The sequence below is a fragment of the Zingiber officinale genome, chromosome 2A (genome assembly GCF_018446385.1).
Source record: "Zingiber officinale cultivar Zhangliang chromosome 2A, Zo_v1.1, whole genome shotgun sequence".
NCBI classification, from domain to species: domain Eukaryota; kingdom Viridiplantae; phylum Streptophyta; class Magnoliopsida; order Zingiberales; family Zingiberaceae; genus Zingiber; species Zingiber officinale.
Window position 1 is genome coordinate 82,593,078 of NC_055988.1, and position 17,478 is coordinate 82,610,555.

The 17,478-nt window shown below is 47.8% G+C and overlaps 1 protein-coding gene across 1 annotated transcript; it reads right to left on the bottom strand.

The window, feature by feature from the left end:
- Window positions 1–8,912: 8,912 nt before the first annotated feature.
- On the bottom strand, window positions 8,913–9,578 carry LOC122043738. The gene is made up of 2 exons (XM_042604329.1): window positions 9,219–9,578; window positions 8,913–8,951 (listed from the first exon to the last, which is right to left on the bottom strand). The coding sequence occupies exons 1-2, from the start codon at window positions 9,576–9,578 to the stop codon at window positions 8,913–8,915; spliced, it is 399 nt and encodes a 132-aa protein (XP_042460263.1).
- Between the last annotated feature and the right edge of the window lie 7,900 nt (window positions 9,579–17,478).

The following is a 17,478-nucleotide window of genomic DNA, read 5'->3' on the forward strand; positions in this document are numbered from 1 at the left end:
GTCCCGACTTGAGGCGCCCTCACTGGTTCGACATGGACGTTGACCGTTGCATCGAGGATAAAACTTTATCCCTTTCCAGGAGCCTAGAACCCTTCCAGGCGCCTCGACCAAGGCTATAAATACAACCTTGATCTAGAAGCTTTTCATCAATTCAAGAATTGTGTACCCAACACTTGCGAGCTTCATTTCTAGTTTAGCTTCTTCATTTTTTTGTGCTTCACTGCTGTAAGAGGCTTCTCCGCCTGAAGGAGATATTCTAGTGCGCGATTCATTCCTTAGATTAACAACCTCCCCGGTTGTAACCAAGTAAAAATACTTGTGCTTCTTCTTTTAGTTTCTTTCTGTTTATTTAATTTATTTTATGCAAGAGTTATTTTGAAAGATCGAGAAGGATTGTGTTTTTTATTTTTTATAGGGCTATTCAACTCCCCTTCTATCCGGCCATCGGTTCCAACAGATACAACTTAATTATCTGAACATAGACGGTAAATTTTTATAAATATTTTTAGAGATAGTTTATAATGTTAAATTATATATATATATATATATATAAGTTTTTAATAATTTCTAATTGAATTTATAAAATTTTAATCATATTTTAATATAAGTATTTATTTTTTAAAAATAATATTTTATATTTTTATATAATTATATTTTTAGAATTTTTTATACATATTTTTTATATTTATATATGATCCCGTCTGAAGGCTGAGTCGGATGGAGGCTGGTCGCGGTGGCCTGGTTGTTGACGGAAAGTCGTAGGTGATCCGGCTCCCACGGGTGGCTGACGCTGCTACAGGACCCTGCGCACACTCAGACAATCCCCCTTCTCACGTTAGAGACCAGAACCCAGGGAAAAAGTCCCCGGATCAGGCCCTCCGACGCTCAAGTCAGGTCCTTTTTCCCCAGAAGAAAACAGAGAGGCTTCCAAAATGAAAAGTTGAGAAAGGAAAAAATGACGAGAGTGTGCGTACCTGCGTACGAGGAATCTCCTCCTTTTTATGCACCCGCCTTGCTTCCAAAACCTGCCAACTTGTCAGAAAACGTTAGACGCTGGGCTTTGTCGTATATCCCCGACACCTGTCGTGCTGCTATTGGTCCGGAAGGCATCTTCTTGTTTAGGAACCTTCGCCTTTACACAGGGATTTTGTATCGTAGTGAAGGACACCTGTCAGACTGCCATTGGTTATGAGAGCATCCTCTCGCTTAGGAACCTCCGCCTCCACACATCCCCTGGTATGCAATGATTACTCTTGACGAACAGTTGTGCTCCTCCGATTCCTGCACAGCTTAGCTCGTCCTATTTATCGCGGTCTGCATCTACCTCGCACCCTCGACCAGATCCCGTCTTTAAGCGCTACCTGCCAGTAGGGCTGACCCCGACCAGCTCTGCTGCTTCCGACCTGTGAGTCATGCCTTGCACTCCCAGACCTTCGAATCGCAGGCCTATAAGTCGGGCTGCCACTACCCAGCTCTGCCTCTCCTGACCCATGAGTACTTGCTGGCCCTCGACTGTAAGCCCGTAGATCGGGCTGTCATCACACAGCCTTGTCGCTTCCGATCTGTGACTGGTGACTTGCAGTTCCGGATCTTCGAGTATCAGACCTGCATACCGAGTCGTCTCTACGCGGCTCTGCCGCGTCCGACCTGTGATTTGTATCCTGTCCCTCGACCATAGGCCTGCAGTTTGAGCTGCCTCGACTCAGCTTTGCCGATCCCGACCTGTACCCTAGGTTCCGCTCGCCGACTTCCTTTATTTTCCCGCGGCTTCGCCTGCTTGAACAACCAGTCTGCCCGACCTCTGCCTATTCCGTAGGCTAGCCTTTTGACTGCCTAGTCAGCTTGACTATTGACCGCCATGTCCTTTTGACTTTTCACCGCTATATGGTCGTGACCTTTCTCACCCTTTCCTCCTCGACCCCTCCAACGCTAACCGTATCAATATATTTTTTTATTTTTTTTATTTTTTTTATTTTTATATTATTTTTTCAAACATTCATGTTATAAAAAAAATTAATCTTGATACAATATTCTATTGGCACGGTCAGCACTAACGATCTAACTTAGATTTTGATGAATGACAAAGTAAGTTTAGTTAGTTTCAGTGTTATCTAACACTTTGATCGAGTGTACAGGCGAAGCCCAGACAGGTCGAAGGACTGACCAAACGTCTGACACGAAGCCTAGCTAGGTCGACGGGTTGACCGGATAGCTGGCATGAAGTCCAAACAGGTCGACGGGCTAATCAGACGTTTGGCACGAAGTCTTGCTATGTCAAAGGGCCTACCGGATAGCTGGGACGAAGTCCAGACGGGTCGAAGGGCTGACCGACGTCTGACAGGTAAGTTAAGGTAAGTCAGTGGAGAGGAGTGACTGTAAGGACGCGTTCTCGGGAAGGGAACATTAGGTGTCGATCCAACTTAGATCAATTTCATAAATCTAAGTTGAGATCGTGACTAGATTCCGGTCTCGAGGAGATGGAATCTAATTATTATTTTAATTACTATTATAACTATACTATGCTAACACTTTGTTTTGCAGGGTAATTTGCATTTTACCTCGGACTAACATTTTGTTGCAGGTTGCTGGAAAAGTGGAGGTCTGGGCGCCCAAAAGGGATCCGGACGCCCGGAAGTGCAAACTTATCCCCTTATCGCTTTGCCACGTGGAGCTCACCGGTTTGCTAGGCCACGTCACACTCCAGGCGCCCGGAAGGGATTAGGGCGCCACGAGCCTCCTATATAAGGAGGGTGAGGTCTGGAGAAGGCACGACTATGCCTTCTGACGCTTGCGATCCTGTGCTGTGCTCCTGCAACGAAGCTTCTCCGACAAACGTGCTGATTTATTTTTCTTTATTAGTTGTCGGTACTTATTTCATTTTAGCATCTCTGTACTTCAAATTCTGTAATCATCTTTTCGGATTGCTAGTGGATTGCCCAACGAAAGCACTCAACGAGTGCGGACCTTGGAGTAGGAGTCGACCAAGGTTCCGAACCAAGTAAAAAATGTTCGTGTTAGCATTTATTTCTTTCTTTCCGCTGCTTACTCTATGATAAGTCTTTCCGATCGATATTCACCCCCCTATCGATTTTAACGATCCAACATATTCAAAATATAATAATAATTATATAAACACATTATTAATAGTGTATCAAAATTATATTTAGATAATTAAAAAAATTAATTTATATAGTTTAAGAATATTTTTGGAAGTAATTATTTATCAAACACTCAAACTTTATCTTGTATTAGCTTTTAACTTTTATTTCCAAACAATAAATACTTTAGCTTCTCACTAATTTCAAAATAATCTCTATAAAAATCACTTTTAAATCAGCAAAGTTCTCCCAAACACCCCATTATTCTTTTACATTTGTTATAACCTCAATGAACTTACAATCATCGGAAAAAAATCGACTTAATACCAAAAGGAGCGGTCATATTTCTTTATTTACCAAAATAAGTACCATAGTTTCAAAACTACAAAAAAGAACATCAAAAATAGTATTAATCCCTTCCTACCCCTCCCGCCAACCTCCTAAATCCTCTCTCTCTCTCTAGACGCCATTTTTCAATGCACAGGATTAAAAAGGGTCTGATATGGTCCAATATCAGGTCCTGTGTGGGTCTGATGCCTGATAATATCAAGCCCAGAGTAGACCTGATATGGGATAATATCGGGCCCAGAGTGACCCTGATATGGGATAATATCAAGCTGGCCTGATATTGGACCATATTAGACCCTTTTTAATCCTGTGCATTGGAAAACGACGTCGGGAGAGAGGGGATTTAGGAGGTTCGCGAGAGAGGTAGAAAGGGAATAATACTATTTTTGGTAATTTTAAAACTAGGGTGCTTGTTTTTTGTCCTCTCTCTTTCTAGACGTCGTTTTCCAATGCACAGGATTAAAAAGGTCTGATATGGTCCAATATCAGGCCCAGTGTGGGCCTGATGCCCGATAATTTCAGGCCCAGAGTAGGCCTAATATGGGATAATATCGGGCCCAGAGTGACCGTGATATGAGATAATATCATGCCCACGCTGGGTCTGATATTGGACCATATCAGGCTCTTTTTAATCCTGTGAATTGGAAAACGACGTCGGGAGAGAGGGGATTTAGGAGGTTGGCGAGAGGAGTAGGAAGGAAATAATATTATTTTTGGTACTCTTTTTGATAATTTTAAAACTAAGGTGTCTGTTTGATAAATAAAGAAATGTGGTTGTTCTTTTGGTAAAAAATCGAAAAAAAAAATTACCCAAAAAAAATCTATTAATGTTTAGCCATAAATAATTATTAACATAGCTCGGTCAATACTGTGAAAGGACTTTAAGTCATATTTATGGATGTAATATTTATCTAATTTAACTTTTGCTTTCACTTTTATGTAAAATTAATTTATGTTTGTTTTTAAATGTAGATTAGTTATGACCTATATTGATATTTCTATCTTTATTTGTATATTTATATTATTTTAATAAGAGTTGAAGATCCATCATGGTTTATGGAGAGATTGTATTTTAGAGACATCATATTTGAATTTATAAGTATATGTTTTGACAAAGAGAATATAGCAAACGATGCTAACGTAAGCTCAAAATCGCATGTAATGATATCAAAGCATTTATGATTATAACAATTGATCCTGCCCCGAAGTTAGGAGGTGGCTGTCGGAAAATAATGCTGAGGTGGTTCTTCGTCTTCACTAATGATCCATTCTTCTGCAACCACAAGTCGTTAGTACCAAACCGAGAGGGGGTTCCTGACGACGGCCCTCCGATGCCCAAGTCACACACCGGCGAGTAAAGATAGGAGCAAAAAGAAAATGATGAATAGTGGCTTCAAGGGATGTATCCTGCGTACCTCCGCGGAGGGCGATCTCTCTTCTTATATAGAGCTTCAATGGGTAGACTGCACGCTTCCTGAGTGGACACACTTTCCCAATCTTTCCCCTAAAAGTTAGCATCGAGAAGGTGTCCCTGACATCTTATCATAACGGGGCGGGCATATCTCTACAGAGGCGGTAGAAGCTTCTCCCGTACGATTCTCTGTCTTGCCGTCTGATTTTTTGTCCATCTATGTCGATCGTCGGCGGCACTAACTCCCAAAAGGATATAGGCACATGTCCCCCCTGCCTTGTTTGTCGGCTACTAGTCTGACTGGACTCCCCTTGATTGGTTCGGTCGGCCGCTTCTTTAATCTTATATACTTGTGCCTCGGCCGATCGGCTAAAGTATCCTTTACCTTTGCATACTGCAAGTTCGGCCATCTCTCGCTGAACTCTTCCGGCCGATCAGGGATGAAGAGCTTTCCGATCGTTCCGGCCGACCGGGGATGGAGAGCATTCCGATCGGCTGATTACTTAGTTGACCCCCCTAACCTTGACGCCTACCGAAGCCCCGAACTTCTTCCGAGGTGGGCCCTCCTGAGTCATCCCTGAGTCATCACTGGATCACATGTCTTCCCTTTAAGTCTAGTCGGAGGAGGCTGTAAGTCCGACTGACTGGACAAAATGGTGCGAAAATATTACTCTCTAATCAGTATTCCGGTCGGCTATGCCTTTTTGCTGGAGCTCTGTTGATTGGCATCAGTTTTCCTCTCGAGGTAATGCCTCCGGCGGGCTGATCGGTCAGCATGAGGGGGTGTCTGACCGCGAGTCTGCTATTCTTGTTCGCTCAGCCCGTAGAGCCGTTGCCTCGGCACTTCCCCTCTCTAATCAGCAAAATCTCTTGAAACCTGCACCAATTCGAGGCGTTAATGCGGAGCATGCCTCCTTAATTATTCTGACAATCGCCCTACGAGTGCCCGCCACATGTCACCACCCTTCGCCGCATGCTTGAGGTGACAGGGTGGGACGTGACCCCTGGCGATTTGAATTTTCACGGCCAGATTTGCCTTTAGGTATTCGTGCTACCGATCGGACGGCTTAGCCTTGCCTCTTGATGTTTATAAGCGTGCGGCCACCGCCTTCTCCCCACCTTTACTCATCGTTCTTGTTTCCGGCGATTTCTTAAGCGTTTCTCGGCGAATCCTCCTGCTTCTCTTGTTGTCCCCACCCCTGGTGAGTCCGTTACTTCTGTAGCCCTTTTCTATTCTGCCCTCTCCGACACTCCTCCGGCGAACTCTTTCACCTACCTTCTGCTCCTTTTTCTTTGCTTCTCCTCGGCCCTTCTCGGTTATTTCCTCGACCATGGCCAGTACCTCGTAGCCCTCGATCTCGGCCTCGGGTCCTTGGTACGACATCATGGAGTCTAGGTTCGACGAAGACGATGCTCGGACTCTCACGAATACCTTCGAACTCCCTCCCGACTATGAGATCCATGTTCCGTTAGCTACCGATCGGCCGTCTACTCCACCGAGAGGCTGTGCTTGCTTCTTCTGGGACCAGTTTGCTGACGGTCTGCGGATGCCCCTCCATCCCTTTATTGTAGATGTTTGTAAATATTTTGGCTTGTCCATTTCCCAGTTAGTCCCAAATTCTTTTCGCCTTTTGTGCAGGGTAATTATCTTGTTCTGCTTGCATTGCATCCCTCTGACCCCTTCAATTTTCCACTACTTTTATTACCCCAAGCTTTCCGATCAGCCAGGCACCTTCCTCTTGCAGGCTCGCCTTGGCCTAGTCTTTTTTGACAGGGTGCCCTCCTCCAATAAGCATTGGAGAGAGTATTTCTTTTTTGTTCGCTTTCCCGATCAGCCACCTTTCCAAACCACTTGGCAACTTTCGTTAGGGCTCCAACCTTCACTGCCCCGTTATAAGAGCACTCCAGCCTACTTACATGCTGCCTCCATACTGGCCGGTCAGAAGTTCAACATTCACAAGTTGCTGAAGGAAGGAGTCCTGGCACTCTTCGCCGTTAGCCCGATCAGCCCGTCCGAGCCAGTCAACTTAGGTAAACTGTTCACCCGCTTCTTTTCTTTTTTTTCTAACTGATTTCTTTCTTTATTTTACAGCCGACATCATGATGAGGGCACGCTTGGTTAGGTAATTGAAGCTTACCATTGCTGACATCGATAAAGTAGTGGTCGAAGTTTTGGCCGAGCGCGGATTCTGACCGGACGATATTCCAGAGCAATCACCCACCGATCGTGGGCTCGTAGGCATTCAAGAGGCCGGTGGGGAGTCGAGTCAAGTGCCGATCAAAGGAGCGGCGATTGGTACGTCGATCGCAGAACTTCCGGCCACTCAGTCCACTCCAGAAGAGGGCTAGCTATCAGAGACGCCGCTTGAGAATACGCGCAAGAGGCGCCAAGCGGAGAAAGTTGCTCGCTCAACATCTTCAACGGCAAGGATCGTCGATCGGACTGGCACTTCCGGACCAGATGTGCCGGAGGTCGCCAATGTCTCCTTTGACCAGACACCCTCCAACACTCTTGTCGCCTCTCCAATCACTAGCTTGCCGCTGCCCTCGGGCCAGGGTCATCTCTTAAGGTCAAGCATTCACCCTGCGCCCTCTTCTTCCCGTACCGGCCGATCGGCTTCATCTCACTCAGCCCTGATCGGACGGAGATGCATCACTGCCACCCTCTATCTTCCTACTGAAGAGCTTTCGGAACCGGGGGGCTCGGCGGGTCAGACTGAACACCGGATCATCATTCGTGGCCCTTTGGCCGAGGTGTGGGAGGATGCACGTGCCTGAGCGGCGGCCGCGCCCCCGGGTGTGCTAGTGGATAGCCACACTAGGCAACTCACCGACGTGAGTTTTTTTTTTTAGCTCTTGCACCAACTAGTTTGGCCTTGTCTCTGATCTACTCCAGGTTCTGGTTTCTGCAGTTTTGGGTGGACGGCTTGGCGATGTGCCAGAGGCTCGCTTTTGTGGAGGATGAGTTGAGACGACTGAAGGAAGCTCCCGGCCAGTCGGGTACCACTCATGGTTTGAACGACACTTAGGTGGCTCAGCTGTAGGCCGACTTAGCTAAGAGTGAAGAGCTGCTAACTGCCGAGTGGGATAAGAGTACTGAGCAGGTTGGGTACATCGACCAACTCAAAAAACAAGATCGCTACCTTCGAGAGAAAAATCACGCTCGCCACCACCCGGAAGCAAAGGGCCATTGATGATCTGGAAAAGAAGAATGTGGAGGCCCGGGCTCTCGAGCAGAAGTTGAAACAGACAAAGGACGAGCTGAAGAAGGCGGAGGACCTCCTGGTGTCTGAGCGGCAAACCCGCGAGTCTGAAGAAGCCTCTTTGAGGAGCCAGCTGTCCAACAAGGATGCCGATCTCGCGATGATGAAGGCGGACCTGGAGAGTGCCCGGTCAACCCTAGAGGCGCATAAAGAAAGCGAGCATAGCCGCTTCGAGGAGATGAAGGTGGCCTACATCCGTTCTGATACCTTCATTGACAAGTTTGTTGCCTGTGTTCTTTGACTCTTCGACTGCACCGTGGACAATATCTTTGATCAACTCAAGAAAAAGGGGCACCTGCTTGCCGATATACCCGGCACTATCATTGACCGCGATTAGCTCAACGACTCTTTCCATGACGATGCTCTGGCTAATTTGGAGTGAACCTGTAAAAATGCTTCCTTTTGCTCACTTTGCTAAGTAATCTTTGAACTGTACTTTTGTCTGCCCCCGTGAGTACCCGGTTGGCAGAAAATTTAAGGCATAACTCGAGCTTGCTTTATATTCGACGCCTTTCTCCATTTTTTTCGGTGGTTTTCGAATATGACAAGGCGATCGTCTCGACCCCTACTCATCTGACCGACTATTTGAGCGCAATTTTTATGACGCGAGGGTTTAAGGGCGTCGATCGACCGCCGATGACGCGAGGGTTTAAGGTCGCTGTTCGACCGCCGATGATGCGAGGGTTTAAGGTCGTCACTCGACCGCCGATGATGTGAGGGTTTAAGGTCGTCGCTCGACCGCCGATGATGCGAGGGTTTAAGGTCGCCGCTTAACCTCCAATGACGCGTTGGTTAGACGGGGACATGAGGAAACTCTGAGTTGTTTTCTTCCTGCATTCAACAAAGATATACAAACGAAGGAATACATGAATTCATCCGTGCACCTCTTCACCTAGCTCTATAGGGTTAGAGGTGGTTCGCACTCCACGGTCGATCTAGCTTTCTTCCCTCCGCATCTTCCAAATAGTAGACGCCCTAGCGTAGCTTCTCCAACAATTTGAACGGACCTGCCCATGGAGCTTCCAACTTTTTGACATCACCGACCGGCTTGACCTTCTTTCATACGAGATCGCCCGCCTGAAAGGATCTGGGGATTACCCATCGATTGTAGTTTTGCCGCATCCTTTGCCTATACGCTGTCAGTCGGGCGGCTGTCTTATCACGAACTTTATCGACCATGTCGAGCTCCATCAGCCTCTGCTCATCATTTCCTTCGTCGTAATGTAGCACCCGATCGGACTCGACTCCGATTTCTACCGGGACGACCGCTTCCCCGCCATATACCAGATGGAACGGAGTGACACCAGTTCCCTCTTTGGGTGTCGTACGCAGCACCCATAATACACTGGGCAGCTCATCCACCCAACTACCTGCCATGTGATCGAGCCGGGCGCACAGTATTCTGAGAAGCTCTCGGTTGGCGACCTCCGCTTGTCCATTGCTTTGGGGGTAAGCCATGGAGGTGAAAGCTTGTTGTATGTCATAGCCCTCGTACCATTCGTTCAGCTCTTGGCCGCTGAACTATCTCCCGTTGTCCAAAATGAGTCGGCGCGGAATGCCGAACCGGCATATGATGTTCTGTCATATAAACTTCTTAACCATATTTTCTGTTATCCTTGCTAGCGGCTCGGCTTCCACCCATTTGGAGAACTAATCCACAGCTACCAGCAAGAACTTTCTTTGACCGGCCGCTATAGGAAAAGGGCCGACTATGTCCATACCCCATTGGTCAAACGGGCAGGACACAGTGGATGCCTTCATCTCCGTGGTCGGTTGGTGGGTCAAACTGTGATACCTTTGTCAGGACAAGCAGGTGGTCACAGCTCGGCTTGCATTCTCCTGAAGCGTGGGTCAGAAATATCTAGCCAGGATGACTTTCCTTGCCAACAATCGCCTGCATGGGTCTCCCCCGCAGGAGCCTTGATGTACCTCTTGGAGGATGTATTCGGCGTCCTCCGAGCCCACACATTTGAGCAGAGGGCGGGAGAATGCCTTTTTGTACAACTGCTTGCCTACCAGAGTGAACCGGGCGGCTTGCCTCCTCAAAATCTGATCGGCGTCGTGATTTCCAGTCAGAACTCTTGATTGGAGGAACTTTACGATGGGGGTCCTCCATGTTGGTCCCTTTGGAGGCCGGCAAGAGGGGAGGGGTGAATTGCCCTGAAATAAAAAACTAACCTTTCTCGGATTTCAACTATATAGCAGACACTTGTAATAAAGAAAAACAAAGACTAATTAAAAAGAGATTAGACACAGAGGGTTTATTTGGTTTGCAATCAGAGGATTGCTAATCCAAGGAAAAGACAACACAGTATCTAAAGATCTCCTCTGGGCGGAGTAGTGTCTTACAGCATTGACAACATAAAAGAATAGTAAAGCACAGAGAAAACTGATTACAAGTGAAGTGATTTAACTATGCAGATCAGTGCTATATTTATAGCACTGATCGGGGCGCCCCGAAGAGGTTCTGGACGCCCTGGGGGGGATAAAATTTTATCCCCCAACGATCAGATCATGTTTGATGCGATCCTGGTCAAAATCGGGGTCTGGGCGCCCGGAATGGTTTCGGGTGCCCGGACCAGGAAAGTCAACAGAGTTGACTTTTCTCGATCCGAGACCTCTGCTCCGGTTCGGCTCATCTCGGTCCGGGTCTTTCGCTCCAGCTCCGCTAGCTTGGGTGATCTCGGCCATCCGGAATAGGGCTCACCCGAACCCAAGTTCCGGCCTTCTCATCGAGCAGCCTTCCTTCCCGGTTTCTCGTCCCTCGAACGCCGCGCAAATTCTTCTCGTCCACCGGTGTACTCTTCCGTGGTCACCTCGTCTCTCGGATGCACCGAGCTCGTCGGCTCTCTCCCCGTGTCGTCCTTCTCGCTAGCCGTATCGTCCGCTCGACTTCCTGTGTTCCTAAGCTCCTGCATACTTAGACACAAGGGTTAGACAAAACATGACCTAACTTAACTTGTTTGATTACATCAAAACACCTTGGGGTTCCAACACTCCAATCCTCCAGAAATGGTATTCCTCCCACTCGGTCCACGTGCGCTACTAGGGAGACTTGCTCAATTGGACAATTGGTGACAATTGGCGTTAATGCGCTAGCCAACTTTGCCAGTTCATCTGCTATTTGGTTCTCCGACCGAGGAATCTTGCGTACGGTGACCTCTTAGAAGCTCAACTTGAGCTTCTCAAAGGCCTCCGCATATAGCCTGAGCCGAGCATTATTGATCTCGAACGTTCCGTTCAGCTGCTGCGCGGCCAACTATGAATCTGAATGTATGAATACCTTGGTGGACCCGACGTGTCGAGCAGCTTGCAGGCCGACTATGAGCGCTTCGTACTCGGCTTCATTGTTGGTGGCTCAGTGATCCAGCCGAATGGATAACTACATCTGGTCCTCTCTAGGAGAGATGAGTGATATACCAATCCCACTTCCTTAGCGAGCGGACGAACCATCCACGTACACCTTCCATGAGGACTCAGGCTCCAAATTTTGCACTTCCGCAACGAAGTCCGCCAAGGCCTGTGCTTTTATGGTAAACCGAGGTTGATACTGGATGCCAAATTCACTGAGCTCGGTGGTCCATTTGATTAGCCGACCGGATGTTTCGGAGTTGAGCAGAACTCGACCCAAGACGTTGTTGGTCATCACAATTATGGAGTGGGCCAGGAAATAAGGCTGGAGCCTTCGAGCGGCGAGGATCAAAGCATAAGCGAGCTTTTCTAGACCAGTGTAGCGAGACTCAACATCTTTCAATATGTGACTCAAAAAATACACCGGCTGCTGTTCTCCCCCCTCTTGCTTGACTAACGCCGATCCGATCGCATACTCAGTGGATGATATATAAATCCATAGCGGCTCTCAGACAGTTGGTTTGGCCAGGACGGGCAGGGAGCTAAGATATTGTTTGAGCTTCTCGAAGGCCCGATCACACTCGCTGTCCCATTGGAACTTGGTCGCTCGCCGTAATATCTTAAAGAACGGCAGACTCCGGTCAGACGACCTAGAGATGAACCTTGATAGGGTCGTGATCCTTCCGGTCAGCCTCTGTACTTCTTTCAGATTGCGGGGCGGTGGCATATCCTGGATCACCTTTACTTTGTCGGAGTTCGCCTCAATTCCTCGCTCGGTGATGATATAGCCCAAAAATGCCCGCTCTTGGCGCCAAACAGACACTTGGTCGGGTTGAGCTTGATCCCATAAGTCCTCAGCGTTCGGCAGATTTCTTCTACGTCTGCACAGAGGTCGACCGACCGGAGGGATTTAATGAGGATATCATCGACGTATACCTCCAAATTTCGTCGAATATGCTTTCGGAATACTTTGTTCATCATCCTCTGATAGGTGGCGTCAGCGTTCTTTAGCTCGAACGGCATGACCCTGTAGTAGAACGTCCCATTAGTAGTGACGAAGCTGACCTTCTCTTGATCTTCGCGCGCGAGTGGCACCTGGTGGTAGCCTTGGTAGGCATCAAGCATGTAGTTCAACTCGCATCCGACCGTCGAGTCCACCATCTGGTCAATCCGTGGTAAGGGGTAGGAATCCTTGGGGCATGCCTTGTTTAAGTCTCTGTAGTCGATGCACACTCGCCATTTATTACTTGGCTTGGAGACCAACACTACGTTGGCGAGCCAGGTCGGAAACTGAATCTCCCTGATGTGTCCGGCCTCTAGCAGCTTGTCAACCTTGGCCCGGATGATCAAATCCTGTTCGGCACTGAAGATGCGCTTCCTTTGCTTGACTGGTCGAGCATCTGTCCGAACGTGTAGTTCATACTGCGCCACGCTCGGGTTGACTCCAAACAGTTCGTGCATCGATCAGGCGAATACGTCGTGGTTCCTTTGTAGGCAGCCGACCAGCTCCTCCTTTTGCTAGTCCGGCAGATCGGAGGCTATGAAAGTAGTAGCTTCTGATCGTCTTGGGTGTATCTGTATCTCCTCCTTGTCGTCGTACACCAGCGTGGGAGGCCTTTCCCTGATGACGTTCACTTCCAACCGTGGGTATTTCCTGGCGACTTTAGCTTCCTCCTTGACCATTTCAACATAGCAACGTCGGGCTGCCACTTGGTCCCCTCGGACCTCCCCCACCAACTTCCCAACAAGGAATTTAACTTTTTGGCAATAGGTTGACACCACTGCCCTAAACTCATTGAGGGTCGGTCGGCCTAATATCACGTTGTACGCCGATGGCACATCCACCACAATGAAATTCGTGGTGCCCGTCCTAACCAGTGGCTCTTCCCCGAGCGAGATGGCTAGCTTCGCTTGCTCGATCGGCAAGACTTCGTTACCGGTGAAACTGTATAACGGAGTTGCCATGGGCAGGAGCTCGGCCCGATCAATTTGTAATAAATCAAATGCTTGCTTAAAAATAATATTTACCAAACTTCCCGTGTCGACGAAAGTCCGACGGATGGTGTAGTTGGCAATTACCGCCTTGATGATCAGCGCATCATCATGAGGGACATCCACTCCCTCCAAGTCCTTGGGGCCGAAACAGATCTCTGGCCCTTCCGCCTTCTCCTTGTTGCAACCCACCGCATAAATTGATAATTGTCGAGCGTGGCTCTTCCGAGCTCGGTTGGAGTCTCCTCCAGTCAGGCCACCTGAGATCATTCTGATTTCACCGTGGGAGGCATTTGTTCTGTTTTCTTCCTCTCGTGTGGGGTGCCTATTCCGATCGGCGGAAATGAGAGTAGGGCTTCGATCTCGCTGATGATGCCCTTGTTGGTCACACGCATTCCGACCATCGGTCCTTCGCTCGGTTCTGCATTCGGGGTGCTGCTCCGGGGTGGGCGACCGGTGTCGGTATTCCCTCGGCTTTGGTCGGTGTACATTAGGGTCGCCTCGGCACTCCTAGGTGTTGTGCGTTCCTGACTGATGGAATTTACAGAACATCGGGGTACATTTTTTGCCCTTCTTCTGTAGGTTGGCTTCCATATGCACTACATGCATCCTTGGCTCAAGATATTGTGGTACTCCTGTGGCCCAGGGTCCGCGCGAGGGTTGGTGGTTGCTGGGCACCCTTCGTTCGGATGGCACATGGGGCTCGGTGGGTGCTTCTTTTCTGCGGGCCGCCTGTGCTTCCTCCACGTTGATATATTCCGTGGCTTTCTTCTGCAGGTGGGCGAAATCTCGTGGCGGCCTGCGGATGAGCGACCGAAAGAATTCGCCTTCTACGAGTCCTTGGGTGAAAGCGTTCACTAGTACATCCAATGAGACTGCTGGTATATCCATCACCACATGGTTAAAGCGCTGGATATAGGTCCTGAGCGTTTCTCGAGGATCTTGATTCAGCGAAAACAAGTTGACGCTCGTCTTCTGATGTCGACGGCTGCTGGCAAAATGATGCAGGAATGTAGCCCGGAAATCCTTGAAGCTACGGATGGACCCGATCGGCAGCCTGGTGAACCATCGCTGAGCAGGCCCCGATAGGGTTGTCAAGAAGACCCTGCACTTCACCCCATCGGTGTATTGGTGCAACGTGGCCGCGTTGTCGAACTTGACCAAGTGATCATCTGGGTCAGCACTCCCATTGTATTCCCCGATCGCTAATGGGGTGTAATGGCGAGGTAGGGGATCCTCCATAATTCCTCGCGAGAATTGATTGTTGACTCGCTCGGGTGAATCATCGTCTCATGGCGCTTTTCCCTTCCTAGCGTCCCTTTCGGGTGCCTCATCTGACGAGGAGCCCCGGTCTCGACGGGCTCGACCTCCTTCCTTCAAGGGCATTCGGAACAACGCTCGGTGGAAGGGAATCAGCGCGTTGGGTGTTGGTCCGAACGTGTCTGATTTTTTACGGATTTCCTGGTCGGCCACGGGTTCAGTCTCGCGACACTGATCTCCAGGTTGGCCGGATCCTGAGACGGCTGGCTCTTGTGCCGGGCGTTCGGCCAAAACTCGTTGCTACTGCTCCATCGCCTTTGCCACTCCGGCCTGGATTAGTTTTTCCAATTCTTCTGTCGTCAGTGTTATGATCGTGGGTCGTCCGACTTCTTCCATCTTCTGCTCCCAGGTTCAGGTTGAAGTTTCCACAGTCGGCGCCAATTTGATCCTGCCCCGAAGTTAAGGAGGTGGCAGCCAGGAAGTAACGCTGAGGTGGTCTTTCGCCTTCACTGATGATCCGCTCTCCTGCAACCACAAGCCATTAGTGCCAAGCCGAGAGGGGGTTCCCGGCGACGGCCCTCCGACGCCCAAGTCACACACTGGCCAGTAAAGATAGGAGCAAAAAGAAAGTGATGAATAGTGGCTTCAAGGGATGTATCCTGCGTACCTCCACGGAGGGCGATCTCCCTTCTTATATAGAGCTTTGATGGGTAGACTCCACGCTTCCCGAGTGGACACACTTTCCCAAGCTTTCCCCTAAAAGCTAGCATCGAGAAGGTGTCCCTGACATCTTACCATAACGGGACGGATATATCTCTGCAGAGGCGGTGGAAGCTTCTCCCGTACAATTCTCTGTCTTGCCATCCGATTTTCTGTCCATCTATGTCGATCGTTGGCGGCACTAACTCCCAAAAGGATATAGGCATATGCCCCCCTGCCTTGTTTGTCGGCTACTAGTCTGACTGGACTCCCCTTGATTGGTTTGGTCGACCGCTTCTTTAATCTTATATGCTTGTGCCTCGGCCGATCGGCTAAAGTATCTTTTACCTTTGTGTACTGCAAGCTCAGCCATCTCTCGCTGAACTCTTCCTGCCGATTGGGGACGGAGAGCTTTCCGATCGGTCCGGCAGACCGGGGATGGAGAGTATTCCGATCGGCTAGTCACTTAGTTGACCCCCCTGACCTTGACGCCTGCCGAAGCCCTGAACTTCTTCCGAGGTGGGCCTCCTGAGTCATCCCTGAGTCATCACCGGATCAACAATGATATCAAAGCTAAAGTTATTAGAATATGGAGCGATGCATTCCGGGTTTTGTAATAGTTGAAGCAAATAAGATAGTTGATACATAAATTATTAAGGTTAATGAAAATTTGAGCGAGCATAAATTATTTAAAATTTGATGAAAAGATGGATGATATATAGATTATCTAAGGCTAGCCGAAGTTTATCAATATTCAAGTATAGATGGGATGTCTAATTTTTCTTTGTGATATGTGTGGTAAAAGGTTAAATCGCCACCTTAGCGGCCCTTTCAAGGTGACCCTCACATTTCTTGGAAGGGGATAAATCACGGAGAGCTTCACCCAACAACTGTAACGTATGTATAGGGAGCGGTCGGGTGAGACAACCAACGGAATATTCCGCACCTGTTGGAAATCAATCCCGAACTTATCTGTGACAAGCCCACTACATGAAATATCTGCCAACTCGTGAGGGCTTCCTTTGTGGACATGATATCATTGATGCAACCCCCATGGGGTACTCTATTTAGCATAGGAAAAAGAAAATATTTTTAAGAATTGTCAAGTACTATCCCATATGCCTTGCATATATCATTTTAAAGAATTTGATGAATAATTAGATTCTTAAATGAAAATTTTATGGTATATTGTTTAATGAAAGAGGTAATTGATATTGGGAGAAAATTTTAAATTTTGGCTTAGGATATTTTACCAGAGAAGATGAATGAAGTTTGCATATATTTCAATAGATTGCTTAGGATATTATATTAAGGAGCTCAATTATCCAGCTTAATTTTTCGAGCTCTCCCCTCTAAGCTCAGTTCAAGCTCTTCGCTCAGAGCTTAACCCTCCAAGCTCTCCACTCTGAGTTCCTCAAACTCTCCCTTAGCTCAGTTTTCAATATTTCTGTGTTGATGAATTACATTTTCCTAGTTCTCCACTCCAAACAAGCTCAATTCCTCGAGCTCTCTCTAAATCTTCTCAAGATAAAGGTTCTATCACCTATGCGATTATTGGCCACGAGCATATGTAACCACAATCCCTATAATGGTCCCTTCACGATCATCACTTTTGCCCAACAATGGTTGACATTAAAGGAGGCTATCATAATTAATGACCAATAACCTATGATTAATGGGTAAAATGATTGAAGAGTACCTAACTTCCTGAAGATCGTGGTAACAATCTCCATGTATATCTGTCAATCTAATACATATAATACTCAGGTAACAAACTCTAGTTTTCGTACTTTTTATTATTGTCCAATACACTCTCTATCTCAGTAACTTAAGCAAACGGACTTTATCAAAAAATAATTTTTTATGCCCTGACATTTATTTTTGGGCGTGCAATTCAAACCATGTTAAACCCCGCTCCATTTTGATAGACATTCACATCATTATCTCTAAAGCATTAAAAGGTTAATTATCTAAAGCTGGCAAATCATAAGTCCAACAAATTAGTCATCAGAAATGCAAGAACTAAGCTTTAAATAAAGGCATTGTATGACTGAAA

Excerpts from the sequence above, each read along its gene's own strand:
- LOC122043738 (XM_042604329.1), bottom strand. The coding sequence starts at position 9,578 with ATGGCTTACCCCCAAAGCAATGGACAAGCGGAGGTCGCCAACCGAGAG. Across the intron at positions 8,952-9,218 it reads GGCAAAACTACAATCGATGG|GAAGAAAACAACTCAGAGTT; the intron begins GTAATCCCCAGA and ends TGTTGAATGCAG.